The 13,443-nt window shown below is 30.7% G+C and overlaps 1 protein-coding gene across 5 annotated transcripts in view; it reads right to left on the reverse strand.

Annotated features, from left to right (window-relative positions):
• Window positions 1-235: 235 nt before the first annotated feature.
• Window positions 236-13,443, reverse strand: part of LOC107453384 (solute carrier family 41 member 1) — an 80,111-nt gene continuing 66,903 nt past the window's right edge. For all 5 annotated transcript variants that reach the window (XM_087157743.1, XM_087157744.1, XM_087157745.1 and 2 more), the window contains exons 7-12: window positions 12,950-13,096; window positions 12,725-12,869; window positions 8,673-8,746; window positions 6,172-6,309; window positions 3,371-3,519; window positions 236-1,830 (exon numbers count right to left, since the gene is read on the reverse strand). In XM_087157743.1, the coding sequence (XP_087013869.1) occupies window positions 1,660-1,830; window positions 3,371-3,519; window positions 6,172-6,309; window positions 8,673-8,746; window positions 12,725-12,869; window positions 12,950-13,096 (824 nt within the window). In that variant the 3' untranslated portion in view covers window positions 236-1,659. The remainder of the gene's footprint in view (window positions 1,831-3,370; window positions 3,520-6,171; window positions 6,310-8,672; window positions 8,747-12,724; window positions 12,870-12,949; window positions 13,097-13,443) is intronic.

Raw genomic sequence — 13,443 nt, forward strand, 5'->3', positions numbered from 1 at the left:
ATTTGTTGTTAAAAGAGACTTAAAGTTAATCATCATCTCTTTCTCGCTACATGCACTTAAAACTTTCTTCACCAAAAATAATCAAAAACTATTACTTAGTACCTTCAACCACTGAGATCTTTGAAATGGAGTTATTTTTCGGGAAAAAAATCCTACTTTTTTTCTATAATATCATGTGGAGCCTTCTTTCACTAAGCTCTTCCCATATTTTAAGATACAGATGAAAAGAAATTAGTCCGCTTTCAGAAAGTTTATTTTTCTACAAAAATACAGTTTTAAACATTGCACAACTATAGCAGCAGGCATTTACTGAACAAGTATACAAAAAAAGAATAGTTTCCTTAGGAAACAGACATTTACAGGTCATATGCTTTGCAATGAGATTATAAGTATAAAAAAAATGCTAATTTTTAACTAAGTTTTCCACCATTTTAATCAGAAAATTCTACTATAAAAATTTAAAAATACAATTTAGTTAATATAATTACTCAGTGCCAATCAAGACTAAAACTTAACAGCATAAAATAGTTAAAAATTATACATAAAAGGATGCCAACTTGTAATGGTACTTTTCTGAGCCGCTATTTTATAGGGATTGTATAATTTCCACAGTAATTTAAAAATTCAATATAAATTATTTTAATATATCATAAATTAATATTCTTTGGAGCAATATGATAAACTTAAAATTGAATTACAAGATGAAAAAGTGTTTATTGAATTTTTGAAAAACTTTAAATTCAGTTTCCATAAAAAATAACGATATTCACACAAAAAATTGCAAGGGATTGTCACTAAGATGCAAAGATATGAAATTAAGAGGTTCATTCACAAATTACGAGACATTCGGAAAAAAATATGTTTTTAAGAAAACGGTAAAAATTTCTGTAATTTTCCCAATCTTTGCATAAATCAGCAGTCGGAACTAGAATCAGTAGCAATTACGAAAAATCCTAAGTAGTTGGCATTCTCGTACAAACATTAAAAAGGTTTTACATTACAGCATTTAATCTTCGCTATTTAATGGATTTATATTTAGTATTAAATATAAGCACATGATTTATTTCAATCACATGCAATATAATGAAACTTTACAATGTCAAGTTTAAAAAAAGATGGAACTGTTAGATTATTTCCAACAGTACATTTTGGCCTTTAAATTCATCGATATTTTACATAATTTTAATCAAGATTTACTCGTAGAGCAAGATACTGAAAAGACCGTTTAGTCAAATATTTATCACATTCGTAAGCTATGTTTTTTTCTCCAGGAAATTTTCTTATAAAAATCTCTCTAGAAAAGCAAGTAAACATTAAAACTAACCAATAAGGCTATAAAAATGATCGAAAAGAATTTCCTTCGCAACGCAAGTTAGAAGTTAAAAGGTAATGATTCGTGTTAGTTTAGAATACTTCCTTAATGTATCATAAATATCGACATGATGCAAACTTTAAAAACTTAACTATGACTGATGAATTATATTGCATCTGGTGTTCTATCATCATTAATACTGCATCTTCTATCATAGTCCAAGTACTTGAAACCTGCCAAGATGAGGCGCTTTTTCAACAATCTAGCCTTGCATAAAATTGTTTGGGGCCCCGGGTAGGGAACCAACGAGCTGCCGATGAGTTTGTTCCTAAACGGCTTTAAAAAGTTCACGTTTGTGGCACTAAGCTTCGATGAATGTAAAATGCAACTGTTAGGAATGACATGCCACTAAAATCTCCCAAAGCTGTAAGCAGAGGAATGGCAGAGTTGTCTGGATCAATTTTGAATCGCCATAAGATCTGGACGAGGCACTGGGCAATGTATAACAGCAGAGAAATCTAGAATAAAGAAAATATAGTTTATTGTAAAACAAATGATTCGTTACAGAAGCTTTAAATGAGAGCTCAAGCAGTCTACTGCACCAATTGATTGATAAGATGAGTGATCGGTCCATAGTTCCTGAGAGATCTAATTTTTAAGAATAAGACTTTCTTGAAAATCGATTTCTCGGTTCGACCGATTTCACTAAAATTTTGTATTTTACCATGGAAAATTATATTCTTTTAAACGGTGCAAAAAATTGCATACAATTTTTTTTTGACTAATATTAAATAAAATAATAAAAATTATAAATACTTATTAAAAAATTTATTTTTTTGCATGAAATTATGTTTGAATAAATGAATTTTATAATTGTGTTCAAAAAATTTTCAATTCGCTCGCAAAGTTTTCTAGATACGATAAAATGAGCAAAAATTAAAATTAACATTTAAGGGTCCAAACTTTAGACCACTCACCTGACTAAACTATTAGGACCAGATTGCGGCTATCCCCTAACTTTCGGGGGTCAGAAATTCGAATCCGTCGAAATAAAGGTATGTTTAATCAGAGAAAGAACGTTTTTGTGTCTGATTTCGTAGGCTCAAATATCGTCTGAGCTAATTAATTAACATATGTGAGATCATACTCTGGAATCATTAAGAATGTGTCCCAGAACGTGAAGATCCGATCATTAGATCAAAAGTTATTAAGAGTGGTTCTTTTTTTTATTTTGCGCACTGCACAGTGAGACACGTGCAAGTTGACATCTTGAGGGAAAACAATTTGATCCTCTTGCTGTTGTTGTTATATACCTGTTGTTGTTGTTATATACATGTTGTTGTTGTTATATACCTGTTGTTGTTGTTATATACCTGTTGTTGTTGTTATATACCTGTTGTTGTTGTTATATACCTGTTGTTGTTGTTGTTATATACCTGTTGTATATATATTTAGGCAGAGGGGGAGAGATTGTTCTTGTTTTCCAGTGGTGCCATCTATGGCGAAGAATTCAACTTCTGCGACACCAAACGTCACACCCGTTTATAGGGCGGACCCATTCATACATCCACAGATCGTAATTTTGACCTGAATAAGAGAACGATCGATCTCCAATCCAGTACCCCCAGAGGTTTTGATTTGTTATGGGAACATGGAGGACTTTTGCGACTCGACAGATTTAACGTGTATCAGTCACTTTACTACACGGGCGAGTTTTCGGCCGACGGGGTTCGAACCTACGAACTCTCGGACATGAGCGCAGCGACCTACCGACCAGGCTATCCCGGCCCGATCCTCTTACTTAGACGTGGTCAGCTTAAAAAAAATGGAATTTCTCAGTTTTTGCTAGTTTGGTGTATTATCATCAAGACAAACTTAAATGGGTGATCAACATTCTAGGATGGTCAACAGGTTTCAATAAGTTCGCAGATTTGTTCCAAATTGTTATCCGAATTTTCACTTAAAACTTTCGCTTAACTAGACGTACAATATTAGATGTCATGGTTAATTTTATGCGAATGCTAGAAATATATATATATGATTAATACAAGTTCTTACTTGCAAAAAGGCTGAGATGAGATAGATTGGCAAGAAGGTAGGAGTAAGTGGAGTATCTCCTCCCTTTATCCATGTAATGCCGTAGCCAAAAAGCAAATGTCCAGGAATGACCATTGCCATAAGAATTCTTGCTGATCGAGAGTGGATAGCTATAGAAAAGAATGCAACATGTCATTAAACGACGTACATGTGTTTCCGAAAACATTTGAATAAAATATATTTCTGAAAAACATATAAAGAATATAAAAACAATTAGTGTGAAAATTAGTTTTAGGAAGAGGATTGAGTATATTGCTTTTTTACGGCATAATTACTAGATGCTGCTGTATTGTGCTAAGGCAAACCAGAAAAAGAAAGTAAATTTTCTTTCTCTAATTATGTGTGGATAAAAAATAAATGATTAAGAAAAAACGAAAAGCCGAACTAAATCACTTGTCGCGAAACAGTATGTATTGAATGGGTAGAGCAAAAACTTTAATCTGAAAGATTATTTTTCAAATTAGGTTTCATTACAAGCTTGTCGTTAGAAAGAGGGTAAAAAAAATGTCAACCCTTTAATGTGATAATACTAACTGCGTTTTTATCGTAAAATTGAGAAAATACCTATAGAAAAGTCTTATATAACTTGTTTGGATAACTTGTGCTTTCATTTAAATTAGAACTTTTGCTATTTTCAAGAATATTTTTCTAGAGAAGAAGTTTGAATGAACATTGTTATTCTTTATTATAATTGGGAATTTAGATCGGTTTAAGTAGATATTTATCTGAAGACGTAACATTTAATAAGTTGCCTAAATTAAATTAATTTTCATAAAATCAGTAGAGCATTGAACTAAAACATCCATTGTTTGAACAGTAATATTATGCAAATTTGCTGTATACTTTAATGAAGTGTTAAAATGAACCAAGTTTATCAGAGAATCTCTCGAAAATTGAACTGGTTTGAAAAATGAACTGGTTAAGGAGCTTGTCTGAACCAAAAAAACCGGGCATACTTCTTACATACATTAAAAGGCATTAAATCGAATTAAATATCTATTCAAGTTGAATCGTATGAGAATTCAAGTTTCAGAAGGATTAAATTTCACGTTAATACTGTTCATTTTTCAATATGGCACTATATTAAGGTTGCAAAAAATTAGGATAGTTGTAAATGTAGTTAAAATTAACATCTTATAAAATCACATGAGAGAGTTTGACTGTTATCACACAACTTTTGAATGGTTATTGATACTATATAATAATGCTTAGGTTTAGAATTATATATTGTTCTAAAAATAGTGCCAAGATATAACGGCATGTTCTAAAAAGTATAACACAGAGTAATCCTAAAAAGAGTCACGATGGCACTGTGATCAAGGCTCTGAATAGTTATTGTGTATAAGACCAGGGTTCTTTTCTTGGTTGCGACTTGAAGCCTACTCAGCTTCAGATTTATGGCTACAAGCTTTATTATGAAATCAAGGCCGTCACTGAGTAATGCCGACCACTTTGCAGTCGGTCTCAGTTGTGCAGATTTAAACTAAGACTCCTTGAGCCAAAAACTTTGTGGAAGTTTTTTTTTGAGCTATTCGATGAGATTTCAAAACTTAAATTTATAGCTAAAGATTTAGTGTTTAGTAAACAGTTCAAGATAGCAGATTATTGTCAATAACATTGTTGCATCTCATATCAGTCTTTCTTTTATGCTTCATCATTTATGTTATACAGAATGCTAGTTCTAAATTACGCAGCCAAACGGATCATCATTATCAATTGCATTGTTATATGTCACTAATTTTTCTCGTACGGTGTCCTATGCTCGAGATAAAAAACGCTAACTCTGAATTTAACTGCTTGACTGACAGTTACAGATATTTACTCAGATCAGTAGCAGGCATCTAGAACAGTAACATATATCTAGATATTTAGATCAGTAACATTCATCTAGAACAGTAACATATATCTAGAAATTTAGATCAGTAGCAGGCATCTAGAACAGTAACATATATCTAGATATTTAGATCAGTAACAGATTGATTACTAAGGCTACTTATTTAAACATGGATATTATTTTTATGGAAGTTGATCTCAAAATTTAAAATTTATTTAACACGTTGAATGCCACGGGGGTTACCGGTGACCGGCACTGAGTTTGTTCGAAGCGCAACGGGGGTCACCGGTGACTGGCGAAGCCAAGATTATCAGAAACACATAATTTGAGTGAATTTTTAATGTTGTTTAATTTTGTTTCTGTTAATTTAATTTTGTTTAATGTTATTATAGTTACTGAAATGGTTTAAAGAAATTAATGCAATATAAAACACACACAAATAGTTTTATTTATATACAGATATAACGTGTAACCTTAAAGATTATACGAGCATGTTATTTGTCACATGATTGCAACGAAGAGTAACCAACCATGAGCAATAACGAATGATTTCAAAAATTAACTGTTTTGTGTAAATATTATTTCATCAAAATAAGCAGCGCATACTGAGAAAATCATTTTGACTAGACGGGCAAGTCATGTAAAATTAACGTGGCATTCAACGTGTTAAGTGTATGCAGATTTCATTTCGCATTTTGAAAAAATAAAATAAAAATATTAATCTAGTAGCACAGAGCTACTTAATTCTACATTGACGCTATTTTTATTGTTATAGATGCTAAATTCAAGAGTCATTTGAATGTGACCAGATTTGATTTGCAGTTAATGTACTAGAAAAGAAAAACCGTAAAAAGAAACCTAAAGACAAAAAAGGGTAAATTTTGGATCTATATTTTCCTGAAAACAAAAATTTTCTTTCTTTGCTTACATTTTCCGAAGAAAGCGGAGAAAGGAGAAATACATATGGGTGATCCATCTGGAGGACGTGATCCAGGCTTTTCGCTGTTTTGATGGAAATAAGTGGATATTCTACTAGCTTGAACAGCTACGAGGTTACCAGCAACACCTGTAAGAAAACTGATTTTAGACACCGTATTTCTTCTTGTTAGTCAAAAGTGAAGCCATTGTTTAACACTTTTCATCCTCATGACGTAAAAAACTTTTGGATGGTAAAAGGTTGATAAACACAGTTTTAGGAAAATGTTCATGAAGTAGTACATGAAAATGGTAACAGTGCATCGGTTAGTTTTTGTGTTATTTTATGATAAATTCGACATTATTTTTTGCGTTGTACAATTATATTCAGCAAAAACTAATATAGGAGATTAATAATTATTTTCAACTGTAGTTGTATAGTTAAAAGTGAGTACTGCGCTTTCATGCTTTTTAAATTTTGAATTAATTATGGTGTAAATAAATGATTTTGTTTCCACGATTAATCAGATATTTTGATACAAAAAAAAATTATAAAAATTCGAACAAATTGAATTAAATTTTATAGTGACAACGTCTTCCAAAAAAGAAAATCTCACTTATTATAAGCCATATGAATATCATTTTGTTTAGCACTTATTTTTAGAGCTTGTTTAGATTTAGTTCAAATCGTTTTAAAAAGAAAAAAAATAATGAATACATTTTAGCTTAACGTACATTCCTAAAGTTATCATAGAAAAGCAAATCCACCAAGATCTAAGGGAGGGGGGTAATAATTAATTTTTAAATTTTTTGCGTAAATTTAATTATGACCTAATAAATACTACTCAATTTTTAATCCTGTTTGTAATTTAAAAAATGCTTCAAAATTATCTTTTTAAGTTTTTAACAAAAATGTTTCCAACTTTTCATCTCAAATTTATTAAAGACTCTTGAAAAAGTCTTAATAATTTCTAAAATTCACTTATTTCCTTGAGTAAATTAAATATGAGAAACTTCATAGTGATTTTATAAGCACGTTAAATTTATCTTAAAAATATTTCAAGACGTTAAAGGAAAAAAAGAACATCGATTTCCTCTATCAAATGAAGTACTGTTACTTCATTTATTAATTGAAAAATTCATTCAGTTGCTTCTAGAACATTCATGATACACTAATAACGAAAGTGTTAAAAGGTTTTTGAAAAACACGTTTAAAATATTTTTACATAGTTAAGATATATAACGTTTAATATATTATTTTCTTTCTAAAATGTACAGTTCACGAAACAAGAAATGTAGCACACTGAATAACTTTTGATCTAATGATAGAATTTTCGTGAACCAGGACTCAATTTTAATCGTTCGATGGTTGATATCAAATATGCTAATTAACTAGTGCAGACGATAAGTTATGAAATTAGACGCGAAAGCGTACTTTCTCTGAATACACATACCTTTTTTTCAACAGTATCGGTTTTTTGGCCCTCAAAATATATTATGAAGTTTGGAAGATATAGTTTGGTTTCAACAAGTTGTACAGTAGTGCGTTCCAGAGTTTTGACCCCTTAATGCTAATTTAATTTTCAAATACAAAATGTGAGTTAAAATCGATCATTAATTTCTTAGTTATCAAATCTTAAAAAATTTCGCATATTTTAACTTGATTTTTCAAGAACCAACGTATTTGAGAAATTTTGTATTTGAACATATAAAATTGTATCCTTTAAAATGACAAAAATTATGCCTTACAAATGAATTTTTTTTTACTATTATTAAATAAACTTTCAAAAAATTATCAATAAATTTAGTTCAATAAATTATCAATCAAAAAATTCAAATAATTTTGATAATTTACTAAAATTAAATAAAATTTTAAAAAATTATGAAAGTACACTTTGCATAGAATTCTCTTTGGATAAAATAATTTTATATTTATCTGCAAAGTTTTTTCCCTTTGTTTAGAGAGTTCTCCATAGATGGCTAAGTACATAGAAAGTAAAGCTAACATTAAGGAAACTAAGCTTTCATCCGTTCTCTATAGCAAAATATTTCGGGTGAAACGTTTTTTTTTTTTTTTTTAAATTACGACTACCACCATAATAATTGGTCAAGAATTAAAATCCATCGAAAAACGGTATGTTTATTCAGAGAAAGTCAGTTTCTGTGTGACTTGTATCAAAAAATATCATCCGCAACAGGTTCTCGAACCATTAAGTTTAGGTACTATTATGTGAAAATCAAATCATTAGATCAAAAGTTATTTGGGGTACCCTTTTTATTTTGTGCATTTTACATAGTATGAATTATATTTCATCACTAACTTTTTTTTCAGGAAATAATAAAAAAGTAAATAAAACTACGCACTATAAAAAAGTTTTAAAATATTTTTAATGTAATAAATTTTTAAAGTATTAGGAAATTATATAACAAATTCACAAGAAATCACGCTAGTATTAAACGGTTATTTGTATATAGAACAATATTGTATTTACCATTATCACACAACGTACTCACCATTTATGACAGGTTGAAAGATTGCTAAACCTTTGAACTCTGTGACAGAAAACTCCAAAATATATCCACCGGCACTGAAACAAGCAAAATATAATATTTATTTTCTGAAACAAGCAAAATATAACATTTATTTTCTGAAACAAGCAAAATATAATATTTAATTTCTGAAACAAGCGAAATATAATATTCATTTTCTGAAACAAGCAAAATATACTATTTATTTTCTGAAACAAGCGAAATATAATATTCATTTTCTGAAACAAGCAAAATATACTATTTATTTTCTGAAACAAGCAAAATATAATATTTAGTTTCTGAAACAAACAGAACATATGTCATACACTTAAACAAATACTATATAATGTTTATACATTGTTTTATACCTAACCGTAAGAGCTGTTGTAGCAGCACCACCAAGCGTGTAGAGTGAGGAGTTTCGTCAGTGTTATACAATGCTGTTTGAGCTGAGAGCTGAGTGCTTATTGAGGAATAATAAAATAATGAATGCTCGTACAAATATGTAGAAGTGGACGGTTGCCATTTTATTTTACACTTTTCACTATGCTTTATCACTGGGTGGCATTGCTACAACAGCGCTTGCGGTAACGTACGGAACAATAAACTCCTCATTGGAATGGTAACATCCAATCATTATGACATACAATTATTTCAATTGTAAAAAGAAAACAAACAATATAAAACTAACATCAAACCCCTTATAAAATTCCAAATTGAGTTTTTACTTTAACCCGTTTGTCTTCACCAATATAAATTACATATATACAAAGTATTCACCAAAAATTCTACTCCTATTTCAGCTCCCATTTTTGAAGTTGTAGATTTTTTTTATTTCTACATTGTCTTACTCTACCAACCACTTAGATCTCTGTAGTAAATTATTCGCCCGGTGGCTGAGTGGTAGCGTTTCGCGCTCCCGTGCCACAGGTCCTCGATCCTAGGGCTGGGCAAGGTTGACTCAGCCTCACATCCCTTCAGTGGGTCGATAAATGAGTACCAAGCATGCTTGGGAACTAAACACTAGGGGTTCTGTTGTTCGGTTGACCACCTAACCGGAACACCTGCACCCCAGAGTCCAAGGTCAAGAAAACTGAGATGGGTACAGCAGGCCTTGGCCCTCAATGGGCTGTCGTGCCATTGAGTTTAGTTTAGTTTAGTAAATTATTAAGATACTATATATGCCATTTCTTCCAAAATCATTAAATTATTTTTAATTTTTTTTTAAATTGGATAATCGATGATCTTTTACCTCTACAAAATTTGGCTCTACAATAGTTTGAAAGAATCTACCCATGAAGAAATGGGCCGGAGGTTATAGATCATACACACCAGCATCAGACGAAGTACAAGCGGTTTGGTAATTAAGAATTCCTTCTATTTTGTTATTTTACATTTCGTTTATTTGGAGGGTATATTGAATTACTGGTAAGGTTGATATTATTTTATATCTTCTTCTAATCTATAAATGAAGTTTGAATATTCAGTTTTTCCACAAGCAAAACTATACTGATAAAATATACCATAAATGTCCTCACTTCGAAGCGACATAAATTTCTGATTATACAGGACAAAATTTCCAAAATTAAATTACCATATCATTAATTACACCACAATCCTGAGATACTAAGTGGGTTTGTAACACATAAATACTAATTATAAAAGCAAGTGAAAAATATATGGATGATAGGGTTAAGCAAAATTTTTAAACAATTGAGCAGATAAAGTGAAAAAAAGCAATAACCATACTGCTTGATATAATCTCCGACACCAAAAGATGGTGGTAACTTAGAACAACATTAAAATTTCGCTTGCTCATGTAGGCAAACAAATCTAAATATATTTGTATGTAAAATCGAAAATAATTAAAGCTGCTTATCAAATCATGCCTTTATTTATGGGTTACGAAAAATTAGCGATATCGTTTTAGTGTAATAGTATCTGCCACCTAAAATCGCGCAAGCTCCCAATAGGAACTAAAAGTGTTTCAGTTAAGACCTGTTGGTACAGTGACTCCTGGTACAGTGAAATAGCGACTCCTGGTTTAAAGAAGACTAACTCATGGTATAATGGTTAACGTTAAGCCTATGAGGTTTAGTTATTGTCATATAAGACTATTAAATTAGAGTAACTAAATTACAGTCTTAGAGTAACTGACTGCTGTCTTATGGCATCTGCAGGCTAAAAGTGACAGCAGATAAAATATAGTTTTGAAACAATTGGTATACCTATTACATGATTGAGCCTCTGAAGTAAACAGATTTTTACTTCAAATTATTTATACAGAATATATAATATTTACTTTAGTTTTATATCGAAATCAGATTAAAATGAGTCGTTTTAAATACAATTTATGATATAATCTAGTCCAGATGATTATTGAACTCAAACAATAAGTCGCAACTTCAAATATTTTACGATTTCATATTTGAATAAACATTTCTGGCAATAAAATAATGATTTTGATCTAGAAATGTTTTATGATACAGCACTAAAACTTTTACGACATCTTTGACCGACATTGAAATGTTTCAAACAAATAAACTGGAAACATCTGTCAAACACGCTTCACTCATGCAAATACCATTATATACTACGGGCAAAAGAAAATACGAAGAGAGAAGCTATTCATTGATGACTAAATATATTTTCTCTTTAGAAATGACCTTTGAACTGTGATAGATAATGTTGATTGAAAATTCAAGACATTCTTAGGGTGATAAATGTTAAAACTTTACTATTTGCAAATTTTTTGAAATTATGGAATTTTCATTTCAATAATTATTATTTAAGAAAACATTGATAGAAATTTATTGATATTTTATGAAAAACGCTAGTTACTATTACCTTTTAAAATAATGAGTTTTTTATTTTCCTATTTAAAAAAAAAATTAGAATAGGAAAATAGAAAAGACTCATTATTTTAAAAGGTAAGCATTTTTCATAAAATAAATTTCTATAAATTTTTTCTTAAATCATAATCATTGAAAAGAAAATGCCATAATACGGATACTATAATATATATCTAGACACAATTATTTTCGAAATTTCAGAAGGCTGAAATAAATGAAAATAGGATAAATAAAGAAAAAAAAAGCCTGACACTAAATAAAGATATAATTTTTTTCTTCTTAATTCTTACATGTGTTCCGTGATGTTTGGGGAGATTGGGCGCTCCAGGTTGAAATCCCGGGATTGACTGGTAGATACGAATTTTGCTCCAGCCTTGCACCGACTCGAGTGCTAATAGCATAAAATAGTCCTAGTGGTAAACGGATAACGGGTTAGAGCTCTAGGCTAACCATGCAAGGTTTTCGTGGATTTTCTCTGAATGTAACGCTGTGATCCGGCATTACGTTATGGGTTAATGCCGACCGGGTGATTCGGGTTCGAATCCCGCACCCGGCTCGCACAGACCCCAATGCTGACGTAAAATATCATTAGTGGAAAACAGATCATGGGTTCGAATCTATTTACCATCAGGCTAACCATAGAAGATTTTCCGCTCCATGAAACGCAAATGTGACTTAATGCCATCAAAAAGTCCACTATAAAAACTAGTTTGCCACGATGCTTGATCAAGGAGTTCCCTTATCTTCTGGATTGGGTTCAAAATTACAAGGCTAAGGAGTTGTACATTGATAGTCGTAAAACTTACATTTGGGTAGGCTGCGCAACCTCGGTTATGAAATAAAACAGTGAAAACTTGCCTGCAAGGTACACCTTAACGTGACAGTTAAATTTCTGCAAGACTTTATTCAACATGGTACTATCAATAGCAGTAACAGTAAGCGTGGTTCATTCACGCAGTTCTGCGACAAATTACGCGATAAATGTTGTAAAATCAAAGCTTTTTATACTACTGTACAAGAAAATTCTACACAATGTTAAATCTGGTGAGTGTGGTGGCCATGTTAAAAGTAGTACAGAATTCACAGACACACACAATGTAACATTTTTGTAGTTATGGAGTTAATATATTGTTCATCTAAGTTTAAATTTAGTTCTTGAAAATAAAGTTAAATTTCTAAACATACCTAGTAATTACCAAAGCCATGATAACTGGAATCCATCCCGTGTATAGAACTTGCCGAACGAAAGAATTTTTGAATGAGAAATACACCCACACTGGTATCAACAGCATGAATATGCTTATAATTAAGGCTGGAGGGAAGAAATTATCTGAAAAATAAAATTATAAATTAATTTTGTTATTTTAATATTATATTTTATGGTTATGTTTGACTATTATCACAACTTACCTTTGGTCTGGTACAAATAGCTGCTGATGGCAGCTAAAAAGCCCAAAGTGGTAACATCACCTAATGAAGCCGCAATCGGTGTTGCAACATTATCCGGATTTATTTTACATTTATGCGAAGCTACAACCACTATAAGGGTGATTGTACCTAAATAATCACAAATATTAATAAAATTAAGATAATTAAATAATAGTAGTTGAAAAATATATAGTTAAATAGAAAATAGTCTAATTACAATTATTAATCATATTTATCAAAAATTATTAGAGTTTTTTTAAGTAGTACTAACAATTATTTGATAATTAAATGATAATCGAATAATAGAAATTGACATACTGAAACTTATCATGCTTTCTGCTCACAATGGTTTTATGAAGATCAACACACACAATGGCTCTTGAAGTTTTTGACTTATTTACAGCACTCTAGCAACTTTTCTTACCGAAGAGTAAGATTTAAAATTGTAAGACTAAAATTGAGTTAAAGCGAAAACG

The sequence above is a fragment of the Parasteatoda tepidariorum genome, chromosome 2 (genome assembly GCF_982258835.1).
Source record: "Parasteatoda tepidariorum strain Cologne lab strain chromosome 2, Ptep-v5.0, whole genome shotgun sequence".
NCBI lineage: Eukaryota > Metazoa > Arthropoda > Arachnida > Araneae > Theridiidae > Parasteatoda > Parasteatoda tepidariorum.